At 46.9% G+C, this 25,190-nt stretch overlaps 4 protein-coding genes across 4 annotated transcripts; 3 read left to right on the plus strand and 1 right to left on the minus strand.

The window, feature by feature from the left end:
* Positions 1-454: 454 nt before the first annotated feature.
* snrnp200 (small nuclear ribonucleoprotein 200 (U5)) lies at positions 455-14,222 on the plus strand. Its single transcript, XM_076039040.1, has 44 exons — positions 455-729; positions 974-1,137; positions 1,370-1,541; positions 1,632-1,824; positions 1,937-1,992; positions 2,374-2,472; positions 2,547-2,699; positions 2,789-2,888; positions 2,977-3,113; positions 3,190-3,267; positions 3,390-3,563; positions 3,640-3,777; positions 3,860-4,015; positions 4,583-4,753; positions 4,849-5,042; positions 5,155-5,278; positions 5,661-5,810; positions 5,905-6,147; positions 6,455-6,643; positions 6,754-6,951; positions 7,045-7,197; positions 7,289-7,369; positions 7,471-7,554; positions 7,688-7,794; positions 7,897-8,015; positions 8,091-8,245; positions 8,338-8,527; positions 8,619-8,786; positions 9,142-9,302; positions 9,427-9,654; positions 9,757-9,948; positions 10,038-10,216; positions 10,303-10,454; positions 10,644-10,752; positions 10,841-10,949; positions 11,039-11,228; positions 11,332-11,496; positions 11,776-11,897; positions 12,000-12,143; positions 12,232-12,408; positions 12,491-12,651; positions 12,744-12,825; positions 13,440-13,532; positions 13,610-14,222. Exons 1-44 carry the CDS (start codon positions 685-687, stop codon positions 13,757-13,759), a joined length of 6,405 nt encoding a protein of 2,134 aa, XP_075895155.1. The 5' UTR covers positions 455-684; the 3' UTR covers positions 13,760-14,222.
* Positions 14,221-17,484, minus strand: ciao1 (cytosolic iron-sulfur assembly component 1). The gene is made up of 7 exons (XM_076039041.1): positions 17,082-17,484; positions 16,622-16,770; positions 16,430-16,541; positions 16,264-16,352; positions 15,448-15,649; positions 15,025-15,094; positions 14,221-14,671 (listed from the first exon to the last, which is right to left on the minus strand). The coding sequence occupies exons 1-7, from the start codon at positions 17,218-17,220 to the stop codon at positions 14,437-14,439; spliced, it is 996 nt and encodes a 331-aa protein (XP_075895156.1). The 5' UTR covers positions 17,221-17,484; the 3' UTR covers positions 14,221-14,436.
* Positions 17,485-17,872: 388 nt separating this feature from the next.
* tmem127 (transmembrane protein 127) lies at positions 17,873-20,481 on the plus strand. Its single transcript, XM_076039042.1, has 3 exons — positions 17,873-18,642; positions 18,729-18,893; positions 18,982-20,481. The coding sequence occupies exons 1-3, from the start codon at positions 18,405-18,407 to the stop codon at positions 19,290-19,292; spliced, it is 714 nt and encodes a 237-aa protein (XP_075895157.1). The 5' UTR covers positions 17,873-18,404; the 3' UTR covers positions 19,293-20,481.
* Positions 20,482-21,217: 736 nt separating this feature from the next.
* On the plus strand, positions 21,218-24,954 carry gatd3l (glutamine amidotransferase class 1 domain containing 3, like). The gene is made up of 7 exons (XM_076039044.1): positions 21,218-21,334; positions 21,414-21,466; positions 21,539-21,652; positions 21,754-21,885; positions 21,994-22,086; positions 23,702-23,867; positions 24,335-24,954. The coding sequence occupies exons 1-7, from the start codon at positions 21,218-21,220 to the stop codon at positions 24,467-24,469; spliced, it is 810 nt and encodes a 269-aa protein (XP_075895159.1). The 3' UTR covers positions 24,470-24,954.
* The last annotated feature ends 236 nt before the right edge of the window (positions 24,955-25,190 follow it).

The raw sequence follows: 25,190 nt of genomic DNA on the forward strand, positions 1-25,190 counted from the left end.
TCTCACAATATTGATGTAGATAAATGAAAATAAATAATTCAAATATGGAATTATTCATAAGATCTGTTTAGGAGCCTGTCACTCCCCCACAATCTGAGTACAGGATAAACTGTCATCGTAAATGGATGGATAAATAGATCAATTCTTGTATTACCTTGTCCAGGGTGTCACCCTGCCTTCGCCCTAAGACAGCTGGGATAGGCTCCAGCAGACCCCCGTGACCCTGAATAGGAATAAGCGGGTATAGAAGATGAATGAATGAATGAATGAATGAGTGAGTGAGAACTTATAAATTATTCTGTCCTTTATACTGTTTATGAATTACGATAGTGACAAAAAAAAAACACCCTTCTCGTTAATTGTAAATAGCTCCACTGGGGGGCGCTACTCCTCTATCTTCGTTGTATTTTGCTCTAAACTTTGACACCGGAAGCGGAAAAGGGCGGCAGCGGCGGCTTGTTGTGTGCGCTCGTGTTAGCTCTGCTTTGTAACGTATGGGGGACGCACTGCCTGAATGAAACTCTGACATTTCGGAACAATTTTTGACCCGAAAAGTCGAACATCACCGATGTTCGCAACTTCTCCATAACGAGGCAGAGTGAAGTAACCCTCTGTGGATGCTTTGGTTCTACCGGATCAATTGAAGAAAAAGTGCGATAAAGGCTATTAGATAAAACTCGCACCATGGCGGATGTTACAGCGCGTAGTCTGCAGTACGAGTACAAAGCGGTCAGTATAAGTTAAATTCTTACTTAAGTTTACAGAGTTTGAAGGATGTTGTGTTTATCCAGCTCTTATTAACACGCTCTAATGTTTAAGCCCGCTAGCTGCGTTGTTTTTGATTTGTAGCTACAATGCATGTTAGCTAGCCGGTGTGCTAATTAGCAGCTAGCCTAGCTATTGCTACGCGGAACGTGTTGGTGGTGCTAATTTTCTGAAATGATGATTTCTAATTATCGTTCTCCACTTTTAGAATTCAAACTTGGTGTTGCAAGCTGATCGCTCTCTGATCGACCGCACTCGGAGAGATGAGCCCACCGGAGAGGTGTTGTCACTGGTGGGGAAGCTGGAAGGGACCAAGATGGGTGACAAGGCTCAGAGGACCAAACCACAGAAGCTGGAGGAGAGACGAGACAAGTCGGTTTCATCATTTGCACACTTTAATTTTATTTTTATTTTATTTTATTTTTTGCGTTGTTGCTTTATTACATTTAAATACGGTACTCATTGACTCAATTGAAACTATATAGAAAAGCTGCAGTACAATAGTCTAAATCCTATCTTTCAGTGTGAATATCTTGACAAAAGTTATGATATATCTTTTGAAAGTCTATAATCACTTACAAAGATGTTTGTTCTGGCCACATAGGAGACGTAAACGAGACGAGGACCGTCATGACATCAACAAAATGAAGGGCTTTACCCTCCTGTCAGAAGGCATTGATGAAATGGTTGGAATTGTATACAAGCCCAAAACCAAAGAGACCAGAGAGACCTACGAGGTGTTGCTCAGCTTCATCCACGCCGCTCTCGGTGACCAGGTTAGAAACAACTCGTTTTGATAACTTGTGGTTTGAATTGGCAATCTGCATGAAAAGAGTTGAATAACATGATGTGAAATGTTTTGCCAGCCACGTGATATCCTCTGTGGGGCTGCTGACGAAGTGTTGGCAGTGCTGAAGAATGACAAGATGAGGGATAAAGAAAGGCGACGTGAAGTGGAGCAGCTTCTTGGGCCTGCTGATGACACGCGCTACCATGTGTTGGTGAACTTGGGCAAGAAGATCACCGACTATGGAGGAGACAAGGACTTACAAAATATGGGTAAAACAGAGTTAACGGGCCACTATAAAGTACACAGGTTACCTAAATCAATCTGTACCTGAATCCAACTTTAATCTGCGGCTTAATTTTTCCACTTGATTGTTTCCTACAGACGACAACATCGATGAAACGTACGGCGTGAATGTCCAGTTTGAATCTGATGAAGAGGTAAGAACTTCCACTTGGTGAAGTTGAAGTAATAGTAGTGGAATTTTTAGGTTTTAGAATTGTAGTTTGTCTCATCACAAAAATAACTTCATATTTGCATCTCACCTTTATGCATCAACTAATTGCAATGCAGGAGTCGTTGGTACTTCAGCCTCACAAAGCATCTTTTTTTGCTTTGTTTATGACTACATCTTCATCATGTTTGATAAGTGGCTGATAATAAGCAATAAAGATTAAACTCTGGGTAGAAGCTAAAATAATGATGATGATATAATAATTTTAGACATAGTGTAATTAGTGTCTCATTAGCTAAAACAAAAGGTCCCCATTGAATTACATTTTAAATGACGGCGCCTAATATTCTGTTACTTTCTCCTGTAGGAGGGGGATGAAGATCCATTTGGAGAGGTCCGTGATGAGCACCCTGACGAAGACAGTGAAGGAGATGAAGCCGTTGTTGGCTGCACTCTCACAGCCAATGTAAGTGTATGCACGTTTTTATACATATTGCGATATGTAGCAGGCATCAGGGTAACAGACGGCTTCCTGTTTAGCTTGGTGCCGCTGGTGACGTGATGACCGTCAAGAAAAAAGACCTGCACCCTCGAGACATCGACGCCTTCTGGCTCCAGCGTCAGCTCAGCCGCTTCTATGACGATGCCATCGTCTCCCAAAAGAAAGCCGATGAAGTCCTTGAAATCCTAAAGGTCTGTTTACTGAATTGTCATGGACCTGATAATAAGAGTTGTGCGGGTATACATCCAAGACATCTGACTCTACCAACTCTCTTCAACAGACTGCCAGCGATGACAGAGAATGTGAGAACCAGCTCGTCCTGCTGCTGGGTTTCAACACCTTTGATTTCATCAAAGTCCTCCGTCAGCACCGTCGCATGAGTAAGCCACTGGTTCACTTTGCCTGACAGATTCTTGCATCCTCCACCTCCTCAAAGTCGCTCATCGCTGTCTTTGTTACTATCTGCAGTCCAATATTGTACCATGCTGGCGAGCGCCCAGAGCGAGGCGGAAAAGGAGCGGATCATCGGGAAGATGGAGTCCGATCAGGAGCTGTCAAAGATTCTTTACCAGCTGCAGGAGACGGAGAAGGAGGACATCATCCGAGTACGACCGCATTCTTTTGAGGAATTCATGAAACTGTCTTAAGTGTTTGTTTGTTGACATTGTCATGTGCTCTTAGGAGGAGCGATCTCGCAGGGAGCGGGTGAGGAAGTCTCGGGTGGATGACTTGGAGGCGATGGACATCGAGCATGGAGAGGTAAATAAACCTGTGACGTCATACTGAGACGCTGCACTAATGCCGTGTTTTCTCTCTGTTAAGTGAAGTCATTGGCGCTTTCACCGCATTCAAATTGTTTTGCTTCTCGCCTCCCCCCAAAGTGCGTGACCCCCAGACAGCTCCTGGACCTCGACGACCTGACCTTCACGCAGGGGAGCCACTTCATGGCCAACAAGCGTTGCCAGCTCCCGGACGGCTCTTTTCGCAAACAGCGCAAAGGTTACGAAGAGGTCCACGTGCCCGCGCTCAAACCCAAACCCTTCGCTGATGACGAGGTTTGTCTCCATTCCGTCTCAGGTGTTACATGCTGCGTTTAAAGACCCTCTGTTAAGACTCTCGTCCTGCCACCAGGTTCTCATGGCCATCGACAAGCTGCCCAAGTACGCGCAGGCCGGCTTCGAGGGCTTTAAAACCCTGAACCGCATCCAGAGCAAGCTGTTCAAGACGTCCATGGAGACAGATGAGAACCTGCTGGTTTGCGCCCCGACGGTGAGGGAACCTGTCAGAACCAGCCAGAACATCCTGGCAGTCAGGTGTCATCAATTAACAACATTCTTCTCTGCAAACACAGGGTGCTGGTAAGACCAACGTGGCTCTGATGGCCATGCTGAGAGAAATCGGGAAGCACATCAACATGGACGGAACCATCAACGTGGATGACTTCAAAATCATCTACATCGCACCCATGCGCTCGCTGGTACAAGAGATGGTGGGAAGTTTTGGCAAGGTGAGTCTCGCGCGTGCCCTGCAAAAATTATAGGATTCGCTTGGCACCATGTTTAGCGTCTGTCTTTATTCGTTTGCAAGTCAGTTTGCTTGCTGCTACGGATGCAAATTATCGATTAGTTCATTAATCGTTAGTTGATTGACCTTATCGATCGATTAGCGATGAACTGATAAACGGCATTTTTTCCTGAGAACCTAAATTTCACAATGGAAAATGTGTAAGGAACACATTGTTTAAATCTTAAATAATGTTGAGGGTCCAATGTGACCAAGTTTTACATTAGAGAACAGGAAAAACACCCTAAACATTTATCCTTTGACTTTAAGTTGACTTCTAATGGGTCACATTTGAACTTGTTTAAAAGTAACTTGTTCTAGGTATACAGGTATACACCGTGGCATTTAACAAAAAAAATCTGTGTAAAACATTTTCAGTTAATTGCGATTAATTTAATTAAAGTAATTAAATTCTTAATTGATAATTAATCGATAATTAATCAATAATTGATTCATTGTTAACATCCCTGGTTGCTGCATGATTTTTCAAGCAACTGTTTTTTTCCTTCAGCGCCTGGCAACCTACGGCATCACCGTGTCCGAGCTGACCGGTGACCACCAGCTCTGCAAGGAGGAGATAAACGCCACGCAGATCATCGTCTGCACCCCAGAGAAATGGGACATCATCACGCGGAAAGGCGGCGAGCGGACCTACACCCAGCTAGTGCGCCTCATCATCATCGTGAGTTCCGTGTTCGGTTGGAAAACAATCCCACAGAAGTTTTGGCGACATCGCGCGACCGAACTGCAATGACTGGGTGAATATGTTTTTTAAAGGATGAAATCCACTTGCTGCACGACGACCGTGGGCCCGTCCTGGAGTCTCTGGTGGCCAGAACCATCCGCAACGTGGAGCTGACCCAGGAGGACGTGCGTCTGATCGGCCTCAGCGCCACGCTGCCCAACTACGAGGACGTGGCCACCTGCCTGCGCGTGGATCCCGCCAAGGGCCTCTTCTACTTTGACAACAGGTTCGCTCTGCAGCTTTGAACCCTGCGTTCTATCCCAGCTACGTTTTTAGTCGTTTCCGCTTGTTTATGTCAATTTTTTTATTCTAACATGGGTGGATTTTTGTCTGTGCAGTTTCCGCCCCGTGCCCCTGGAGCAGACTTACGTCGGCATCACGGAGAAGAAGGCCATCAAGCGCTTTCAGATCATGAATGAGATTGTCTATGAGAAGATAATGGAGCACGCTGGGAAGAACCAGGTGAGCTTGAAGTCTTATCAAAAGATCAAATTCTACAAAAATGAAACAGCCATCAAAAAGTTTCTCGATATTTTGATATTCATTTAAATTTTGGCGATAATTAAACGTCTTCATGCACCTTTTCTTGCTATTATAAGACATGTGCCTGAATGGTTGCACGGTCATTGAATTATATTATTATTAGCTAGACTTGGTAGATTTAGAAGATTTTTTTCAATAAATATAAACGTTGGCCTGCAACTTTGTCCAAATTTAAAATTTTGGCCCTACTGTGTATTGGGGTTTGACACCCCTGGTCTAGCGTCTGTTAACCTCAGGCTCCAGATTTTCTCCAGAACTCGCTCTCACCTCCAGATTCCTGACCATCACTTGTCTCCGCCAGGTTCTGGTGTTTGTCCACTCCAGGAAGGAGACGGGAAAGACGGCCAGAGCCATCAGGGACATGTGTCTGGAGAAGGACACGCTGGGTCTCTTCCTCAGAGAAGGTTCGGCCTCCACCGAGGTGCTGAGGACTGAGGCCGAGCAGTGCAAGGTGAGTTGCCTCCAAGCTGAACGTCTGACGAGGATTCACCAAACGGCGGAACTCCGCCAGTCTGACACCTGGACTCTGTCTCTCTCTCACCCAGAACCTGGAGCTGAAGGACCTGCTGCCCTACGGCTTTGCCATCCACCACGCCGGCATGACCCGCGTGGACCGTACGCTGGTGGAGGACCTGTTCGCCGATCGGCACATCCAGGTGCTGGTGTCCACGGCCACTCTGGCCTGGGGCGTCAACCTGCCGGCGCACACAGTCATCATCAAGGGCACCCAGGTGTACAGCCCAGAGAAGGGCCGCTGGACCGAGCTGGGAGCCCTGGACATTTTACAGGTGGGACTGCTGCTGCGTCTGTCGCATTGAGGCAAATTAAAGTTGTGACCCAAAAGTGGGTCTCTGAGTTTTGAATGGGTCGTGGCTTTGTGGGCAGTTTTCCATTTTTTCCAAAAGGGATTTTAAAATGTATATATTAATAAAAGAAATGTTGGGCATTTAATTTGCAGGACACACAATTCAGTTAAATTTCAATCATTTATTTACCAGATTGATTTGGGGAATAAATTTGAGTGTTCATCAGTCCATCAGTTGAGAGTTACTGGTTTAACGTGACCAACCTGGATTGTTCCCATCTTCACGCCAGATGCTCGGCCGTGCCGGTCGCCCCCAGTACGACACCAAGGGCGAGGGCATCCTCATCACGTCCCACGGCGAGCTGCAGTACTACCTGTCGCTGCTCAACCAGCAGCTGCCCATCGAGAGCCAGATGGTGGGCAAGCTGCCCGACATGCTCAACGCCGAGATCGTCCTGGGGAACGTGCAGAACGCCAAGGTGAGTGACTGGAGCAGCAGGGCTGCACGAGGATGGGATTTAGTGCTGTGCAAATAAAAGTTGATTGATTGATTAGCCGCTGCTAAACGTTTGTGTCGCGTGTTCGCCAGGACGCCGTCAACTGGCTCGGCTACACCTACCTGTACGTGCGCATGCTCCGCAACCCCACCCTGTACGGCGTCTCCCACGACGACCGCAGCGCGGACCCCCTGCTGGAGAGGCGCAGGATTGACCTGGTGCACACAGCGGCCAACGTCCTGGACAAGAACAATCTCATCAAATACGACAAGAGGACGGGCAGCTTCCAGGTTCACATCTGCCTCTTTTTTTTGTATTTTTGTATTTGTTTATGAAGTTTTGACTTTTTTCATTTAAAAAAAAAAAATTAATTTCTCCTGTAGGTCACCGACTTGGGCCGCATCGCCAGTCACTTCTACATCACACACGACTCCATCCAAGTGTACAACCAGCAGCTGAAGCCCACCCTCAGCGAGATCGAGCTCTTCAGGGTCTTCTCGCTGTCCTCCGAGTTCAAGAACATCACCGTGAGAGAGGTAAGTCAGACTTCAGGCTGCTGATTAAAAACAAATGTAAACATACATGAAAATCTTTAAGCTAAAAAATTGAAATGATGACCTGTCTTAGGAGGAAAAGCTGGAGCTGCAGAAGCTGCTGGAAAGAGTTCCCATACCTGTGAAGGAGAGCATCGAGGAGCCCAGCGCCAAGGTAGGAAATGAATGACTCTTGCGATGTCAGCGCCACAGCTTTGTCTTTTTTCTCTTTTTTTCTAAATAGAATTCCTTCTTTTCTTGTGTTCATAATCTCAGATCAATGTGCTGCTTCAAGCATACATCTCCCAGCTCAAACTGGAGGGCTTTGCCCTCATGGCTGACATGGTGTACGTCACACAGGTAAGATTTTCTTTTCAGCATTTATCTTCTTGACCTATGCATATGCAAGAGAAAATATCCAGTAATATCCCAGTCACAACATATACTCATTTTTTATAGACCAGCTTGACAGCAACTTGTGTGTGTGTTTCAGAGTGCTGGGCGGTTGATGCGAGCCATATTTGAGATTGTCCTCAACAGAGGCTGGGCTCAGCTGACTGACAAGACCATGAATCTTTGCAAGATGGTTGACAAGAGAATGTAAGTTTGCCATTCTTCTCCTTGTGGCAGAAGGCTGTGCTCTATTTGTGTATGTGTGTGAAGGCAGGTCACTCACATCGACTGCGTCTGTGTTTGCAAAAGGTGGCAGTCGATGTCTCCTCTGCGGCAGTTCAAGAAGCTGCCCGAGGAGGTGATCAAGAAGATCGAGAAGAAGAACTTCCCCTTCGAGCGTCTCTATGACCTCAACCACAACGAGATCGGTAGGTCTGCTCTCTGCCGAGCCGCAAGCTGAATTTCACCTTGCACAACTCTGAAGCCAAGCATCTTTTTCTCAGGCGAGCTCATCCGGATGCCCAAAATGGGGAAGACCATCCACAAGTACGTGCACCAGTTCCCCAAACTGGACCTGGCCGTCCACCTGCAGCCCATCACCCGCTCCACGCTGAAAGTGGAGCTCACCGTCACGCCCGACTTCCAGTGGGACGACAAGGTCAACACGCATTCCCAATGACGCCGTGCGGCTTTCTGTCCCTCCCTCCCTCCTTGTTTCTGTCTCCTCACCCTTTCATTTGCGACACTCAGATTCACGCATCCTCGGAGGCTTTCTGGATCCTGGTGGAGGACGTGGACAGCGAGGTCATCCTCCACCACGAGTACTTCCTGCTCAAGTCCAAGTACGCCCAGGACGAGCACCTCGTGACGTTCTTCGTCCCCGTGTTTGAGCCTTTGCCCCCGCAGTACTTCATCCGCGTGCTCTCAGACCGCTGGCTATGTGAGTCACTCGGCTAAAAGATGCGACCACAAGCTGATTAAAATGCATTTTCAGTTGTACCATATTTATTTTTCTTCTCTTGATCTTTCAGCCTGTGAAACTCAGCTGCCTGTGTCCTTCCGTCACCTGATCCTGCCAGAGAAGTACCCCCCACCCACTGAGCTGCTGGACCTGCAGGCACTTCCTGTCACTGCGCTCAGGAACTCCGCCTTCCAGGATCTCTACCAGTTCTCCTTCTTCAACCCCATTCAGACACAAGGTAAAGAAACCAGCTGCTTTCAGTAGCTGAAGTGTGTTGGTAGTTTTATAAGCCAAGAGAAAATGCCTTTTAATTTTACATTATTAGTTCCTAAATGATTTGAGGAGATAATGGGCAAAGTTGAGATCACTTTCTTTGCCCGAATAGGACAATTGAAAGGAACTGCAGCATTTTGCAGCATATTGCATCTGGGACAAAGCAAAGAATAGTAAAATATATATTTTTTTTAAATGGAGGGAGTTTGTAAATTTGTCTGTTTTCCTCATGGTTTTGTTTCTCCTCTCTCTCTCTCTCTCTCTCTCTCTCTCTCTCTCTCTCTCTCTCTCTCCCCCTCTCTCTCTCTCTCTCTCTCTAGTCTTCAACGCCGTCTACAACAGCGACGACAGTGTGTTTGTGGGAGCGCCAACAGGAAGTGGAAAGACGATCTGTGCCGAGTTTGCAATCCTGAGGATGCTGCTGCACAACGCCGAGGGCCGCTGCGTCTACATCACCCCCATGGAGGCGCTGGCTGAGCAGGTACAAACTCATCCAAAGGGGCAGCACTGCGTTCTGTTAAATTCTTTTTGTTTCTTTGTCTGGTATGTTGCACTTTTTTGTGTTTCTGTTTCTTCGGTTGATCTTGAACTTCCCCGTCTCTCAGGTGTACATTGACTGGCACCAGAAGTTCCAGGACGTCCTGAGCAAGAAGGTGGTGCTGCTGACAGGAGAGACGAGCACCGACCTGAAGCTGCTCGGCAAGGGCGACATCATCATCAGCACGCCGGACAAATGGGACATCCTGTCCCGCCGCTGGAAGCAGAGGAAGAACGTCCAGAACGTCAGCCTCTTTGTCGTGGACGAGGCGCACCTGATTGGAGGAGAGAATGGGGTAAGAGAGAGAAAAGCTGACGGCATTTTTTTGTTTTGTTTTGTTTTTGGCACGGCAGCCCCTGACGCTCCTCTCCCTCTCCTCCCCTCCCCTCCCCCGCAGCCCGTGCTGGAGGTCATCTGCTCCAGGATGAGGTACATCTCCTCCCAGATCGACCGGCCCATCCGAATCGTGGCCCTCAGCTCATCTCTGTCCAACGCCAAGGACGTGGCCCAGTGGCTGGGCTGCAGCACCACGGCCACCTTCAACTTCCACCCCAACGTGCGGCCCGTCCCGCTGGAGCTTCACATCCAGGTCCGTGAGCCGGAACAGGAGAGCGTGACTCGCTGTCCCGCCCCCTCAGGTGCCTGACGTGTTCTTTGTCTCGCTTCCGCCGCCCGCAGGGCTTCAACGTGAGTCACACTCAGACGCGCCTGCTGTCCATGGCCAAGCCGGTGTACCACGCCATCATGAAGCACTCGCCCTCCAAGCCGGCCGTCGTGTTCGTCCCGTCGCGCCGGCAGACCCGCCTCACGGCCATCGACATTCTCACCTTCTGCGCCGCCGACGTGGTCCCGCAAAGGTCGGCCTCCCCGCCGCCGCCACTTCCACCGCAGCCGCCACTGCGTCTCTAAGTCAAGGTGGCGTAACGATCCCATCCATCCTCAGGTTCTTGCACTGCACCGAGAAGGACCTGGCGCCGTTCCTCGAGAAGATCAACGACCCGACCCTGAGAGAGACTCTCGCCAACGGAGTCGGCTACCTGCACGAGGGCCTGTCTGCCACCGAGCGCAGGATCGTGGAGCAGCTCTTCAACTCGGGTACGACTCGCTCGGACCCCCTGAAAATGCTCCACAATTCACCAAATATTGCAGCCAGTTATTAAAAAAAAACTGTACCAATCTACTCAATAGTTCCCCCTTCCATAGACGCAAATGCTAAATTCGCCATAGCTCAGTCCCGCCGACGCTGCTCGCAGCTTTAATTATTTATTGTTTGATTTATTACAGGCGGTGTTCAGGTGGTCGTGTCCTCTCGCTCCCTCTGCTGGGGCATCAACATCTCTGCGCACCTCGTCATCGTCATGGACACTCAGTACTACAATGGCAAAATCCATGCGTAAGAACCCCCACAATACTGCCATTCTTTTACTGTTGAGCTTAAAAAAGTGTTTTATTGACGGTATCCTTTTTTTTTTATTCTTCAGATATGTGGATTATCCCATATACGACGTCCTCCAGATGGTCGGAAAAGCAAACAGGCCCATGCAGGATGACGAGGGCCGCTGCGTCATCATGTGTCAGGGCTCCAAAAAGGTGGGAAAAACGTTCCTCGTCTTTGCCGTTCAATTTTTTCCAAAAAGCTGCAGAAACACTGAGAGCGGTTGCTTTCCTTGCGTGTGCAGGACTTCTTCAAGAAGTTCCTGTACGAGCCGCTGCCGGTGGAGTCTCACCTGGACCACTGCCTCCACGACCACTTCAACGCCGAGATCGTCACCAAGACGGTGGAGAACAAGCAGGACGCCGTGGATTACCTCACCTGGACGTTCCTTTACCGCCGCATGACCCAGAACCCCAACTACTACAACCTGCAAGGTCAGTATCCTCCACTGGGTTTTTTTTTTTTTTTTTTTTTTTACACATGCTGACATATTAGAACAGCTCAGTCACGTTCTGTTTGTTTGGTTCCTCCCGCCAGGAATGTCCCACCGTCACCTGTCAGACCACCTGTCTGAGCTGGTGGAGCAGACGCTCACCGACCTGGAGCAGTCCAAGTGCATCAGCATCGAGGACGAGATGGACGTGATGCCGCTCAACTTGGGCATGATCGCCGCCTACTACTACATCAACTACACCACCATCGGTTGGTTCCCACCTCAAAATCCTACAACAACAAAACAACAGCAGTCACACACTATAGTTAGGAACACGAATTACTTACAACATTGACACAAGAACGCGAACAGGTCAATATAATTCCAAACGTTTCAGTAGTAAAACAATTTCAAAACAAGCACATTGCCCAGTAGAATCCGTTAAAATGGCAACTCTGTTGCCTTAGTTTGAAAATTAAATTGAAGCTTCAAGATCCTTTGTTATAAATGATGTTGCAATTCAAATGTCTCACTCTCACGTTCTGCAGAGCTGTTCAGCATGTCCCTGAATGCCAAGACGAAGATCCGCGGCCTCATCGAGATCATCTCCAACGCTGCCGAGTACAAGAACATTCCCATCAGACACCACGAGGACGCTCTTCTCCGACAGGTGGACAAAAGAAAATTTGTGCAGCTCGCAGCAGCAAGCAACGACTGCTCTCTTGGTCAAAGTGGAACTAATTGAGTTGGAACAACTTCTTTTTTGTTGCAGCTGGCACAAAAAGTCCCCCACAAGCTGAACAACCCCAAGTTCAACGACCCCCACGTGAAGACCAACCTGCTGCTGCAAGCCCACCTGTCCAGGATGCAGCTGAGCGCCGAGCTGCAGTCTGACACGGAGGACATCCTCAGCAAGGTCGGGGACTCTGTCTGTGTGCCGGGTGGGCGCCTACAGTCACGTTGTGCACCGACGCACTTGTTGACCGCGTGCGTTGTGTTTGCAGGCGGTCCGTCTGATCCAGGCCTGCGTTGACGTGCTGTCCAGCAACGGCTGGCTGAGTCCCGCCCTGGCAGCCATGGAGCTGGCTCAGATGGTCACCCAGGCCATGTGGTCCAAGGACTCCTACCTCAAGCAGCTGCCCTTCTTCACCTCGGAGCACATCAAGCGCTGCACAGACAAGGTATCCTCTCATCCTCTGGTGTTCAGTTAACCCCACCCGGTCCCGACATAAGACAAAACCAACTCCCTGCTCGCCTCCTCAGGGTGTGGAGAGCATCTTTGACATCATGGAGATGGAGGACGAAGACAGAACGGCGCTGCTGCAGCTGTCAGACGTGCAGATGGCCGACGTGGCTCGCTTCTCTAACCGCTACCCCAACATCGAGCTGTCGTACGAAGTGGCCGAACGAGACAACATCAAGAGGTGTGTGTTTGTTCACACCGCAACAGCATCTGCCCAGCACACCCTGTGACTTTCACCTCACATTTCTTTGTTTGGTGAATGTTTGTGTGCAGTGGCAGTCCAGTCCTGGTTCAAGTGCAGCTGGAGAGAGAGGAGGAAGTCACCGGTCCCGTCATCGCGCCACTGTTCCCTCAGGTCAGAGCGCAGCGGTGTTTGGCTTTTCCCAAAAGACTCACATTCATCTTTGAAATCATTTGGGGAATTAGATCCCAGTTTATTCTTTTTTCATTCATCTTCTATACCCGCTTATTCCTATTCAGGGTCACGGGGGTCTGCTGGAGCCTATCCCAGCTGTCTTAGGGCGAAGGCAGCTGGGATAGGCCAGTTTATTCTGTCAGACACAAATGTGTTTGTTCATACCGTATATGTTTCAGTGGCAATACTTCTGCCTTCATCAGAATTGAAAGTTATGAACAAACCTATTTGTGTCTGAATTGGAATAAACTGTGATCTAAAGCCTCGACACTATAAATCTGTAGATCCTGTACAACTGAATTTCTGCCACCATTTTTTTTAATGTTGCACACAAACCAGTGTTTCTTTGCAACTGTACCACAATAGCAACTACATACAGTAAACCTTTGGGTTGGTTGACTGTGCCAAATAGCTCTTAGAATAATTTGCCTCACGACATCAAGGTAAACATCAAAGTTAAGAAGTTGTTTTCCCTTCTGACAACTTAAATGTCTGGGTATAGTTTGTTAAAATCTTCATTATTATTTTGACTAACAAATGTCTCTTTGTCACAGAAACGTGAGGAGGGCTGGTGGGTGGTGATCGGAGACCCCAAGTCCAACAGCCTCATCTCCATTAAAAGGCTGACGCTGCAGCAGAAGGCAAAGGTCGGTGATTTACTGCTGCTCATCACAGAGAAAATCTGTAGAACTGTGCAGAGGACTCATCTGTCTCTGCTTCACAGGTGAAACTGGACTTTGTGGCACCAGCAATGGGCGTTCACAACTACACCCTGTACTTCATGAGCGACGCCTACATGGGCTGTGACCAGGAGTACAAGTTCAACATAGACGTCAAGGAGGCTGACAGCGATGGCGACAGCGACTCAGACTGAGAAGCAGCCTAAACCTTTTGTGTTTTGTTTCATATGGAGAAATTGTTGTTTTTTTTTAACTGTAGATATTTTTGTCTGATCTCTGAACCTTCACTTTGTCTGTGAACAGCATCCCCACCCACCTGTGTCGAAACAAGACTTTTTTGTAGTGTCTTGAAGAAACATCAGTTATTAAATTAAGTGTACAGGATCAATGCGCAGTTGTTAGAATCAGACATTGGGTACAATATATAGTGAATCGTTGCTCTGTACTGATCTGCCTGATTTGGGGTCTTTTTTTTTTTTTACATTTTGAAATGTCATTGACCATAAATAACACACGATTATTGAAACAACATGCTCTTCTTGCAGATTGGCTCTTTAAATATTTTCAGATGTCCAGCTGGATTTGTTTTGATTTGCTATCAACGTTTTTAAAATGTGTTCTCTGAACTATTTTTTGCAATAAAGACAAGTGACAAAATGTTGTAGACTCATTTATACAAACATTAAGGAATAGCAATAGATCCTCCAACTGCTGTCGGGGAAAAATGACGAGGCACAGGATGCACCGAAGCAGAGATCAGATCTGAGCAACTAGTATGGAGCTGAATTGAAATGATAAGTGCAAGCCAAATGAGCGGCTGCCCTTGTGTCAACAGTTCCAGTGTAACAGCATGGTCAGCGGCGTTCAGTGCTCAGTTTTCCTCTTTGAACCTCCAGATGGCGATGTCTCCGTCATCGCTGCAGGAGGCCAGGAGTCCTTCCTCCTTCGGGTTCCAGGCCACACAGTTGACGTCCTGGTTGTGAGCTTTGGCCTTCTGAGCCACCATGGAGAACACGGGCTGGTCAGGATCACCCGTCTCCTCCTCCTTGAACACTCGCACTGCGTCGTCACCACAGGCAGTGGCCATGGCGCCTGTCAGTCGACACCTTGGGGTGGGGGGGGGGGGGGGAGAAAGACGTTCATTAATAATAATGGATTGGATTTATATAGTGCTTTTCAAGGCACTCAAAGCGCTTTACATTAAATCCATTATTTATTCACAGCACATTCACACTGGTGGTGGTAAGCTACATGTGTTGCCACAGCTGCCCTGCGGCAAACTGACGGAAGCGTGGGAGCCAATCTGCGGCAAATGGCCCCTCTGACCACCACCCAACATTCACTCATATTCAAACGAGGCATTGTGTTTTAAGGGTCTTGTCGAAGGACACAGCGACAGACTCGGATGGAGCGGGATTTGAACCACCAACACAATACATGAACCTGCTTTGGATCTTACCAGTCAACATCGTACACCGTTCGTCCATGGTACCCAGACAGAGTGCAAATGCACTTCCATGACAAGTCCCCTGTTAAATTAGGAAAAAGAGAAAATTAGGCATAGGTGATCAGAATCGACTTGTTGTGCACTTAGTATTTTGACACTGGTGTTTGATAAATGAGGGGATGCGTTAAACTGGTCTTAATTACTAAACCAAACAGCTAAAGAGTAAACTCTTAAGAAAATAATCAATATGCAAGCGGCTGTTTTGCTGCTTGTACGGAACGTTGCCACTTGTAAACACAAGTTCAGACTTGAGCTAAGAACAATTGTTCAACCGTGTTAGGAAAACTACGCAATATCTGGAGTGCCATCAACTCCACAACACGCCTCACATCAAAAGACCCACAAGTGATCCAAGTCAGGTGACCAAAAACTCACCCTGTGCACTCTCACTTGTGGACTCCTTCCAAATCTTGACGGTGCGGTCGTCGCTGCAGGAGGCCATCCTCTCGCCGGCCGCATCAAAAGCCAGACTCCAGACGGTGGACGTGTGTCCTTTTAAGGTGGCCTTGCACTCCCAGTCATCGTCGTCCTCCTTGTAAACGCAGATGTTGTTGTCGTAGCTGCAGGAGGCCAGGAGCTGCAGGGGCACGTGGCACATCGGTCAGGAAAGACAAATGAGAGGAACTGGAACTCTGTCGCATCCATGTTTACAGTGTCATATGTTGCAAACTTTTGGGGGCCGATGGTTTGATTTCTTTCCCAAAGCTTCTAACAGGGGGTTTACCCTGCACCTTTAACTGCACTTTTAGAGATTGTGGAGCCAGGTAGAATGAAGGACAGTTATGAAGTACAGGCCATCTCTCTATCAACAATCCTAGCTAGAAAGTAGATTTTACAATTCTGGAACTGGGCAACGTATTACATCTGGAGAAGATCAGATTCACTATGGCTAACAGAGAGGAGCTGTTAATCTACTGAACAGTAGTAAATAATTGTTCAATGTTTGTCCACGCAGCATCATCTTGTAATAATACCGCCACTGTTTTTGTTTGTTTTTGTCTGTGTTTTTGTTTTTGTTTTTTGTGCGTATTTGTTGTCTGGTGTTTTTTGTTGTTGTTTTGTTGTTGCTGTGATATAATTGCTCTTGAAAATCAATAAAAAAATATATTTATAAAAAAAACAAAACAAAAGACAAAAGAGATGAAACCAGCTCATCTATAATCCTTGTCCAGTTGGTGGAGAGCGACATACCTCTCTGGTGGGGTGCCACACGGCGTGCTTGACATCTTGCGTGTGAGAGTTTAAGACGGTAACACACTCGTACTCATCTTCCTCATCCACTGCGGAGCACATATTAGAACAGATTTAGACTTTCCTGCTTGGAGCCAGTGAAAACAGCCCAGCCCTGCGCACTGACCTTCCCAGATCCAGACACTCTTGTCTCTGCTGCATGTTGCCAACAGGTTGCCTGAGGGCGCCCACGTCACACATTTCACCTCATTTTCATGTCCCTCCAACACGGTCAAGCTCTGGGAAGATAGAACATGTAATCTGGTGAATTTTAAACCCACAAGTGCAACCAAGGGGAAGTTCATGGATAGTGTCTGACCTCAAAATCGTCGTTCTTCTTTTTCCAGATGCAGGTGGTGGCATCAAAGCTGGCAGAGGCAAGATAGTTCCCACAAGGAGACCACGCCACTTTCCTCACAGTGCGCTGGTGTCCATCCTGGAGGACAGTCTTACATGTCCAGGAGTCACCTGAAGAAAACAGTTCGATGGACCATTGAGTGCTCACACTTTGAGATTAAAATGAGGGTTACAGTAAAGATTTTGGTTTCACTATTTAACACTCTGTTTTTAAGAATCTGGCAAATTAGACGTTTTGTTTAGTTTATTTATAACCAATGTACAAGAGACATGGGTGATAGCAGTCAAGTTACATATCGCAATAGCAATAAGATAGCTGTTGAACAATTAATGCTAACTTGATTATATACGTAAATATCTGAGAGAAACGGTAACTCTTTACTATTTTTCATGCCCTCGGGTTAATTTGTTTGACAGCCTACCTTCTTGTCCCCATATGCGGACGGCCTTGTCGCCCCCGCATGAGGCCAAAAGGGTCCCTGACGGGTTCCAGATGACGAACCAGCACCGAGAGTCCGGGTGAGCGCTCAGCCTCTGGACCAGCGACAGAGCCTCCTTCATGGCTGGATCAGGGTGAACGCCTGCGCTGCTGTCAAACTGCGCTGCACTTGAGACCAGCGGTGGATTGACAGCGATAGTATCCGTCTAAAACGAAAGGGGGCTGTAACAAGCGAAGGTCCTGAACTATATCACAACAGCCTGATTTGGTTTGATGAATGGCGAGGAAATAACGGGGAATTAGCTATCCCAACGGAGGAACAAAGTGCAAAAGTTCAAAAGAGAGACCATATCGGAAATACCGCCATCTTTGATTTTAAGGAGCTGCTCGCAATGCATTGTGGGAAATCCTATTCCTATTTTTCACCGCATTATGTTAGTATTATTCATCATAATGTACATGGATGATTTCTAACGTTAAGATCGAGTAAAAGTTTCCACAAAGCGCGTATGGAAACAATTTATCTTGTATTACAACATTAAATTTATAATATTTGTTCGTTGTGTTCAAACTATTTAGGTTAAATTGTTATATTCTTGCGCTGCCAGTACCGTGTGAATATGTACATTTCATATGCAAACTGCGTTTATGTGTAGGATTTGTGTTTAAAATTAATATAATGATATACTGTTTGCGCCATGGACTAGATGGAATTCACAGTAGTGACCAATAGGTGGCAGCATGAATTTCAGTAGCAGAAGTTAACCTGCAAATTTTTCCAGAGACGAAGAAGGATCGTCTCATAGAGGAAGTCTATTTTTTACAGGAAGCAGGCGTAATCTGTTTTTGTTTTGTTTTGTCTTTGTTTTATCGTATCTAAATCAATTGTAATTTCATTCTAAGCTTTGTATCTACGCCAGTATTTGGACACTAGCGTATGCCCCGCATTCTTACAAGGTTTGTTTTATTTTTATTTTATTTTTTACGACGGGACTATTACTTTGCGTCAACTGGGAGTTAGCATAAAGGCTAATAACAAAGCTAACAGGCCCGAAGGCCATCTGTTCATTGTCTCGGACAAAATCGTATCTTATTTATGTAAATAATATCGTTTTTAAGTCTCAGTTTTTTCCGAAGCAATATATCAGATAGGGTGAGATCGCTGTCACCGCCATCTCGTCTATTTAACTGTACCGTGACTGTGACTTGGGGTAGGACTAAGTTAACTGACCTTACAAACCAACCGTTTAGTAGTGCCACAACCTCATACGAAACCACCAACGGACGATAAAAAGATCGGATAATTATGTACGCCCCGCCGGGTTCTGCTGTCCCTGCGGCACGGAGGAGAAGAGGAGGAACCTCTTTGCCCAAGCAGCCTGAGCGGAGCCTGGTGTCGGCCCTGCCCGGAGCCCTGTCCATCACTGCGCTGTGCACTGCTCTGGCAGAACCCGCCTGGCTTCGGGTCCACGGGGGCACCTGTCCGAGACAAGAGCTGGGAGTGGTGGATGTCCTGGGCTACATTGACCCCAAGCTTCTTGATGGTGAGTCTCCAGCACGATCCTATTGAAACCTACAGCAGTGATGAATGTGGTGGCTTTGTTGTGACAGTGTCTTTGTGTTCCCTCAGAGTACTGTGTCAACCCTCAGACCATCCTCCTGCTGAGGGTGATCGCTGCCTTCTGCTTCCTGGGCATCCTGTGCAGTCTGACCGCCTTCCTCCTGGACGTGTTTGGCCCCAAGCACCCCGCTTTGAAAATCACACGCAGATACGCATTTGCACACATACTGACAGGTATTAATATGGCTTCTTCAGGTTGCTTAAGGTCATCCCATCGTTTGCCTTTTCGTGGTACTTAAACCAGTTCTCGTCTGTCTCCCAGTATTACAGTGTGCCACAGTCATCGGCTTCTGCTACTGGGCCTCCGAGCTCATCCTGTCACTGCAGCAGCAGCACAAAAAGTACCACGGCTCCCTCATATACGTCACGTTCGCCATCAGCTTCTACTTGGTGGCGGGCGCCGGCGGAGCCTCTATCCTGGCCACGGCCGCCAACCTGCTGCGCCACTACCCCACCGAGGAGGAGGAGCAGGCGCTGGAGCTGCTGTCCGAGATGGAGGACAGCAGCGAGACTTTCCCCGCTGACTATGACATTGCCAATCAGTTCCAACCGCCGCCCGCCTACACACCGTAGACGCCGCCAGACCGGCCTTGTTAAACACCCGCTTCTCTCTCTCTCTCTCTCAGCACGGCTTGATGAGCAAATCCCACCCTCTATCAAAAGGATATTTCCCACAATACTCCTCATAACGAACGCGGCCTTGCACGACGCACGTGCGCAAAACTCCTTTTGCCGACGGTGCTTGGGTGCATGGAGGCTTTCTTTTGGTGGGGGCTGAAATTTAGGAGATGATTCTTACTTTCACCGCCAAAACTGGTAGTGATTTGCATGTACATGGCTTTTAGGATTTGGTTCTTACTTGCGAAGCGAACGGAAGCGTGAGGAGTGTTGAGTGTGGCTGGTCGCCGCTCATCCATTAGGTAGCCACGGCCCGAGCCGTACCAATAATTGAAGCATCTGTCAGCAGATTATGAGAGATTGGATTACATGCGTGTGGATGTGAAAACTTTGTGAGCCATCAGTTGGATGTAATTCTTGATGAGCTCACCACCAGTTTGATTTTCTCCGACTGATACAAAAATTGCAGGCCGACACTGAGGATTTTGTTATAGACATTTTTTGTATGATATCAATCCCCACTTATTTATTGTTTAGCTGTCTGTGCTTTGTCTTACCTTTATGTTGTTTTTTTTTCCCACTTTGTAGACATCTTGTCACTGGTTTAGTCTTATTTAATCATATTTGTACTTGAAATGACGCAAGAAAATTTAACAAAAAAATGTGAGATTTGATGTTTTGAAAAAGGATACTGGCGTGTGTTGTGTGTTGGGCACTTACAGCTGTGGAGAAATTGTGAAATCACATCTGTGTGTCACGATAATTGACACGTCATAACAGGATCATCGCTGCGTAGTCTGATTGTGTCATTTTTCTTGTGTTTAATGAAAAAAAAACCATTTGTAGTTGTGATGATCAAACGTGGCAGTTTGAATATGTGTTTTTTCTGCATGAGCTGGTGTGAAAGTTTTAAATCTTTTGGAAGAATCTCACGAGAACTCCATGTCTCACGAGGTTCTGGCCCAAAGTTTATAACTGATTGATGTGGTGACTTTTGATGATTGTATATTGTTCTGTTTACCCAGTTTCTCCATTCTGTTCTTCACAGTGTCATTATACCTTCACCACCAGTATGTAAATATCGATGGTTTATACAAAAAAAAAAAGAGGTCGTAATAAAATAAATGCTATATTTTGCCTCACATTTTTCCTCTGCAACAAAGCACTGAATCTGTTTGCTTTTGTGTAAATGCGACTTATGAATCAGCGGCAGAGTTTGATTTCACTGCATACTGAGTTGGACATTTCCGTCTCAGTAGGGTATTTCTGGGTGAAGTGTCTAGACGCAACATGGCATTACAACGAGTAAGAGCCTTACAACTTAATGGACTTTAAAGGGTGAGCAGTATTCCTTGAACAACATAAAGGCATCATAACCAGTGCTTTTTCATCCCAGAGGGATGTGAGTCACATTTAGAAGCAGCACCCGAGTGCGCAATGCCATCGAGCTCGAGACGCCGCAATCGTCCTCCCGCTCGTCTACCAAACCGCTTGACTTTGTAAAGACTTGTTGCATTCTGTCTGCAGCTCTCTCCATCTGAGCTCCGCCGTCCTGAGAGTTTAAGTGGACTCGGGCCAAGATTGCGCTACATTTGTTTAGATCAAACTCCTGAGCCAGAGTGTCACCAGGTGGCCAAATGATTTAATTTAATTAGATAAATAAACAAGGCGCTGATAGGGAGGGGTGTTGAGAGGTGAAGAGGTCATCGAGGACAAGGAAGAGATGCCTCTTCCTAGAAAATAGAGCTTACATGGCAACGTCATGTAGCCACGTTGGGGTGTATATATACAGACTGCCACGGCAGATCACTGTCCCAAGCAAACGCGCTCAGCAGGAAACTATTCCATCACTCTCTCCTCTCCGACGTCTCGGCTGAATCATGCAGGCCACCAGGACTCTGCTGTCCAGGCAGACGCTGACTCTTCTGACTCGCCAGCCGGCGTGCTTTGTTCACCACGGAGATTACGGCAACTGGGGGAACACCAACATTGCAGTGGTAAGCGGAGAGAAAAAAAGAACGCACTCACGACACTATGGGGATGTGATTGTGACGCGTGAATCACGCTGTGGCCCAGGTGTTCTCAGGATGTGGCTGGTGGGATGGGACTGACGTCCACGAGGGAGTGTAGTGAGTATGGAAGTTTTCCCAGCGCTCTGTCATACGTAAAGCGCGTGCAGTAACTGACGCCTCTGTCTTCAGCACAATGTACCACCTGAGCCGTAACGGGGCAAACTTCCAGATGTTTGCCCCGAACCAGCAGCAGGCCGTGGTGATGGACCATGCGAAGAAGCAGCCGGCCAGTGGGGAGAACCGGTGTTTGCAAAATTCCGCTGCATTTTTCACACACTTGACAGACGCATTTGGTCTTTACTCACTCAGGTGGTATTTATGATTCTTTTTGGAATGTTGCACAGGAACATGATGGCCGAGGCGGCTCGCTTCAGTCACGGACAAGGAGTGACCCAAATGCAGGACCTGTCAAAGCTGGACGTCAACAACTTCGATGGGATCATCTTCCCTGGAGGCCACGGCATCATCAAGAACCTGTGAGGGACACTGAGATCATTGTTAGACTTCTTTGAACTTTGTCAAAGAGAAAGTTCCGCCGGTATGTTGAAGATGAAAGTCTAACATTGCACAACTGATCTCTTTAGATCCTCTTTTGCAAAGGATGGCAAAGACTGCAAGCTGCATGGTGATGTGGAGAGGGTGCTGAAAGAATTCCACCGTTCCCGCAAGCCTATTGGGTATGGATCCATGGAGACATTTCAATCTATCTCTGCCGAGTGAGCGGGAGATTGTCAGGGTTCAACAGGTTGAGGACGCGGCGTGTCTAGTGTACACCCACTGAAACTGTAAACTTTATTTTTATCCAAGCGTGGAGCCAAATTGCAGACTTACACTTATTTGTCCCACACTTTAAATCAGATTACATTTAGCTAGATAAACACGAGATTTAAACAATCCCTATAATGAAATTGGGACAGTGGATCAGCTGTAGGAAGACAATGTGTTATCCATTGCTCGTGGGCGAATGTGGCAGTCCAATCCAGATAATAGAATGTAGTTCTATGCCAAGTATGGCATCAAATCCTCTGTGGACTTTTACAGATTTAGGATAGCGTTCAAGAAAAAGTGACATTGTTTTAATACAAACGTGACATTGGATTTAATTTCTACAATGATTTGTTTTGATTTTTTTTTGCAAAAGCAGAAAAGGGACAGCAACTCAAAACTCCAAAGATGCTAAAAATGGAGGATCTCCAAGACACACGTCAGGGCGGGTGGATCCCAAACAGTTGAACAGTGCAGGAGAAAACAACACAGGATATGATTTGGCGGAGTGAGACTGATCCTTTGGCCTGCTGGTTTGGCACAGAGAGCAGCGGTGAAGAAACTGCGCTACAGACACGAGCAGCATGACAGGTCACAGGTGCAGGATTACAGGAATTAGAGAAGACAGTTGGAGGATGAGGAAGAGGAGGCAGAGGACGAAGCAGATGTCTGATGCGTTAATCTGAATTGCCATTAAGTACTTCTGCTTAATTTGCAATCCTGGACAAGCAAATGCTGCCGTATGATGGCCTCTTTTTTTTATTTATTTAGATCATTCAGTGCTGCACAATTAAAACCTCCATAAACCCCTGCAAGGCTGCATGTTTAGCCCTAGACTACTGCCAAAACATTACATTTTTCTACTCAGAACTCACTAGAGGAACGAAAAAGAAATGTTAACTCTTCTGTTTTACTGATAAAAGGTACACTGTCCTCGTTGAGGTGTAGCAACCACAATTTGACAGCTGACCAAACTCCATTCACAAAGACATGGGAGTCGAGATATAGCGTTGGCGCTCCTCTAACGCAGGCTGTAGTTGCATGATGATGTGAGTGTGGATTGAAAAGACAATGCTTTCCAAGGCACAAACAACAGAGCAGCGGCAGACAAACCTTGTGTAACCATGTGTGGCTGCCTGGAACAAACTGAGGCCTGAGGGCCTACAGGTGTTTTATCCCCTCCTACTCCCCCCACTTCCTGCTTCAGAAGGATGTGCAATATCCTCAACATACCAAGAGGGCGCCGGCCAGAAATCAAATGCCCGGAGGGCAGAACAAAAGTCAAGAAATGGGCAGATCACTTTCTAACTCAGTAAAAACTCCTTTGTGGGTGAAGCATGTTTATTTCTGGAATTCCTGTTTCTATTTATGACTCAAACAGGTCTATTTAGCGGAAATTGTTTACCTTGGAATATAAAAAGAACTAAAATCCAGTAGAAATCTGTGAATCCGCGTTTGCATCTGTGACAGAGGCAGTGTTTGACTGTTGATCTCACTCGCTGGGCGACCCAATCGTTGCTGTTTCAGACTGTCCAGCATGGCTCCTGTGCTGGCCTGCCGTGTCCTGCCAGGCATCGAGGTGACCATGGGCTACGAGCGGGACGACAACACTCGCTGGGGGAACTGGCCGCACACCAGCATGGTTCAGGCCGTGAAGAACATGGGAGCTCGCCACAACGGCCGTGAACCATATATATCCTTGCCTGAACTCTCTTCAATCGGTGCTGATATTCCACAGCTATGTCGACTGCCACTGCATTCCTGACGCGTTATGCTAGTTTGATTTTCCTGAATTATGACTCACTGAATAAGCAAATTCTCACCATGTACAGGGTTGCAAGAGAAAAGATGTTTAATTGGTCCATGCAGACTGGTTGGTGCCTCATTATTATAATGCTGTCTTTTTTCTTTTAAAGAATAAGGGCAAAGCTGGATTAGTAGCTCAGGCTGTGTTGCTAAATGCACACTAATGTGCCTTCATACATTATTCCAGATTTTGCCCTAATTTAGCCCAAACTATGCAATTCTGCACGTATCCAGATAAATGTAACTAAAAGCATTTTATATACACAAATATACTATATATAGTATGTATATAGCATATGTTTAAGCCCATTATTGTGTTTTCTGCTGTGGAATTAGCCTTGACTCTTTCTTTACGAGGCAAACGTGGACGAGAAGAACAAGGTGGTCAGCACACCGGCCTTCCTGTGGGAGACTGACTATCACTATCACTACATATTTGACGGCATTGGAAACATGGTCAAGCATGTCATGCGCATGTCAACCAAGTAACTTTAAAAGAGAAGGGAAAGGAGGTCTCTCCGGTGCTTATGTGTAACATACACTCTTACATGTCTACCTGGAAGCATTAAAAAGGTTTTAGTTGAAGCACAGATGGGTTTTCATGTGTTGGTGTTTGTTTGTGTAGGCAGTTGTCCGTGCATAGTTGGTGACAGAGGCTCCAGAAGACCACCTCAAAGGGGCTTCCTAGTCATAATGTATTGAATGTGAGTCGACCTGTTGGGATCTTAAATATGAAATGTAGGGAGAATATTATATTCCACGCAGGAAAACACGAGTGGTAAAACAGGAGACGAGACCTGGGCGAGAGGTTTCATCGGCGCTTATTTCCTGGGGGCATGGCGAACTAAACTCCACAGTGACCCCTTGTGGACAGCCTGTCAACTACAAACGCGTATTTGGCACTCGGGAATCAAACACGCAGTCCATTCACGCCCAGTTAAAAGAGCTTTTAACTTGCTGACAGCAAGATGGTAAATCACAGGCTGTCACATTGTGTCAATTGTTCTAACTCTGGCCTTTATGGTCCAGTCAGCACAAAACTGTGTCGTGAAAAAAGTGTGATGACAAACGCAACACTTTTGACTCTGAAAGCTCCCTCTCCTTTTTGAATTAAAAAGTAAAACCAATAATGATTATCAATGAATTACTGTAGTTAATTGTTTTTTTTTAAATTTCATTTGCAGAGCACTGTAACTCTGTAACAGCCCAT

The sequence above is a fragment of the Nelusetta ayraudi genome, unplaced genomic scaffold, assembly GCF_046127955.1.
Source record: "Nelusetta ayraudi isolate G7.1 ecotype Tasmania unplaced genomic scaffold, CSIRO-AGI_Nayr_v1 ptg000058l, whole genome shotgun sequence".
In the NCBI taxonomy this organism is placed as follows: Eukaryota; Metazoa; Chordata; class Actinopteri; order Tetraodontiformes; family Monacanthidae; genus Nelusetta; species Nelusetta ayraudi.

Coding starts and splice junctions, on each gene's coding strand:
- tmem127 (XM_076039042.1), top strand. CDS start 18,405: ATGTACGCCCCGCCGGGTTCTGCTGTCCCTGCGGCACGGAGGAGAAGA. Junction 18,643..18,728: donor TGACCCCAAGCTTCTTGATG/GTGAGTCTCCAG, acceptor GTGTTCCCTCAG/AGTACTGTGTCAACCCTCAG. Junction 18,894..18,981: donor ATTTGCACACATACTGACAG/GTATTAATATGG, acceptor TCTGTCTCCCAG/TATTACAGTGTGCCACAGTC.
- ciao1 (XM_076039041.1), bottom strand. CDS start 17,220: ATGAAGGAGGCTCTGTCGCTGGTCCAGAGGCTGAGCGCTCACCCGGAC. Junction 16,771..17,081: donor CCGCATATGGGGACAAGAAG/GTAGGCTGTCAA, acceptor TGTTTTCTTCAG/GTGACTCCTGGACATGTAAG. Junction 15,095..15,447: donor CACAAGTGAGAGTGCACAGG/GTGAGTTTTTGG, acceptor CTAATTTAACAG/GGGACTTGTCATGGAAGTGC.
- snrnp200 (XM_076039040.1), top strand. CDS start 685: ATGGCGGATGTTACAGCGCGTAGTCTGCAGTACGAGTACAAAGCG. Junction 2,473..2,546: donor GCTGCACTCTCACAGCCAAT/GTAAGTGTATGC, acceptor CTTCCTGTTTAG/CTTGGTGCCGCTGGTGACGT. Junction 12,652..12,743: donor GAACGAGACAACATCAAGAG/GTGTGTGTTTGT, acceptor GTTTGTGTGCAG/TGGCAGTCCAGTCCTGGTTC.
- gatd3l (XM_076039044.1), top strand. CDS start 21,218: ATGCAGGCCACCAGGACTCTGCTGTCCAGGCAGACGCTGACTCTTCTG. Junction 21,335..21,413: donor GGAACACCAACATTGCAGTG/GTAAGCGGAGAG, acceptor GCTGTGGCCCAG/GTGTTCTCAGGATGTGGCTG. Junction 21,653..21,753: donor CCGGCCAGTGGGGAGAACCG/GTGTTTGCAAAA, acceptor AATGTTGCACAG/GAACATGATGGCCGAGGCGG.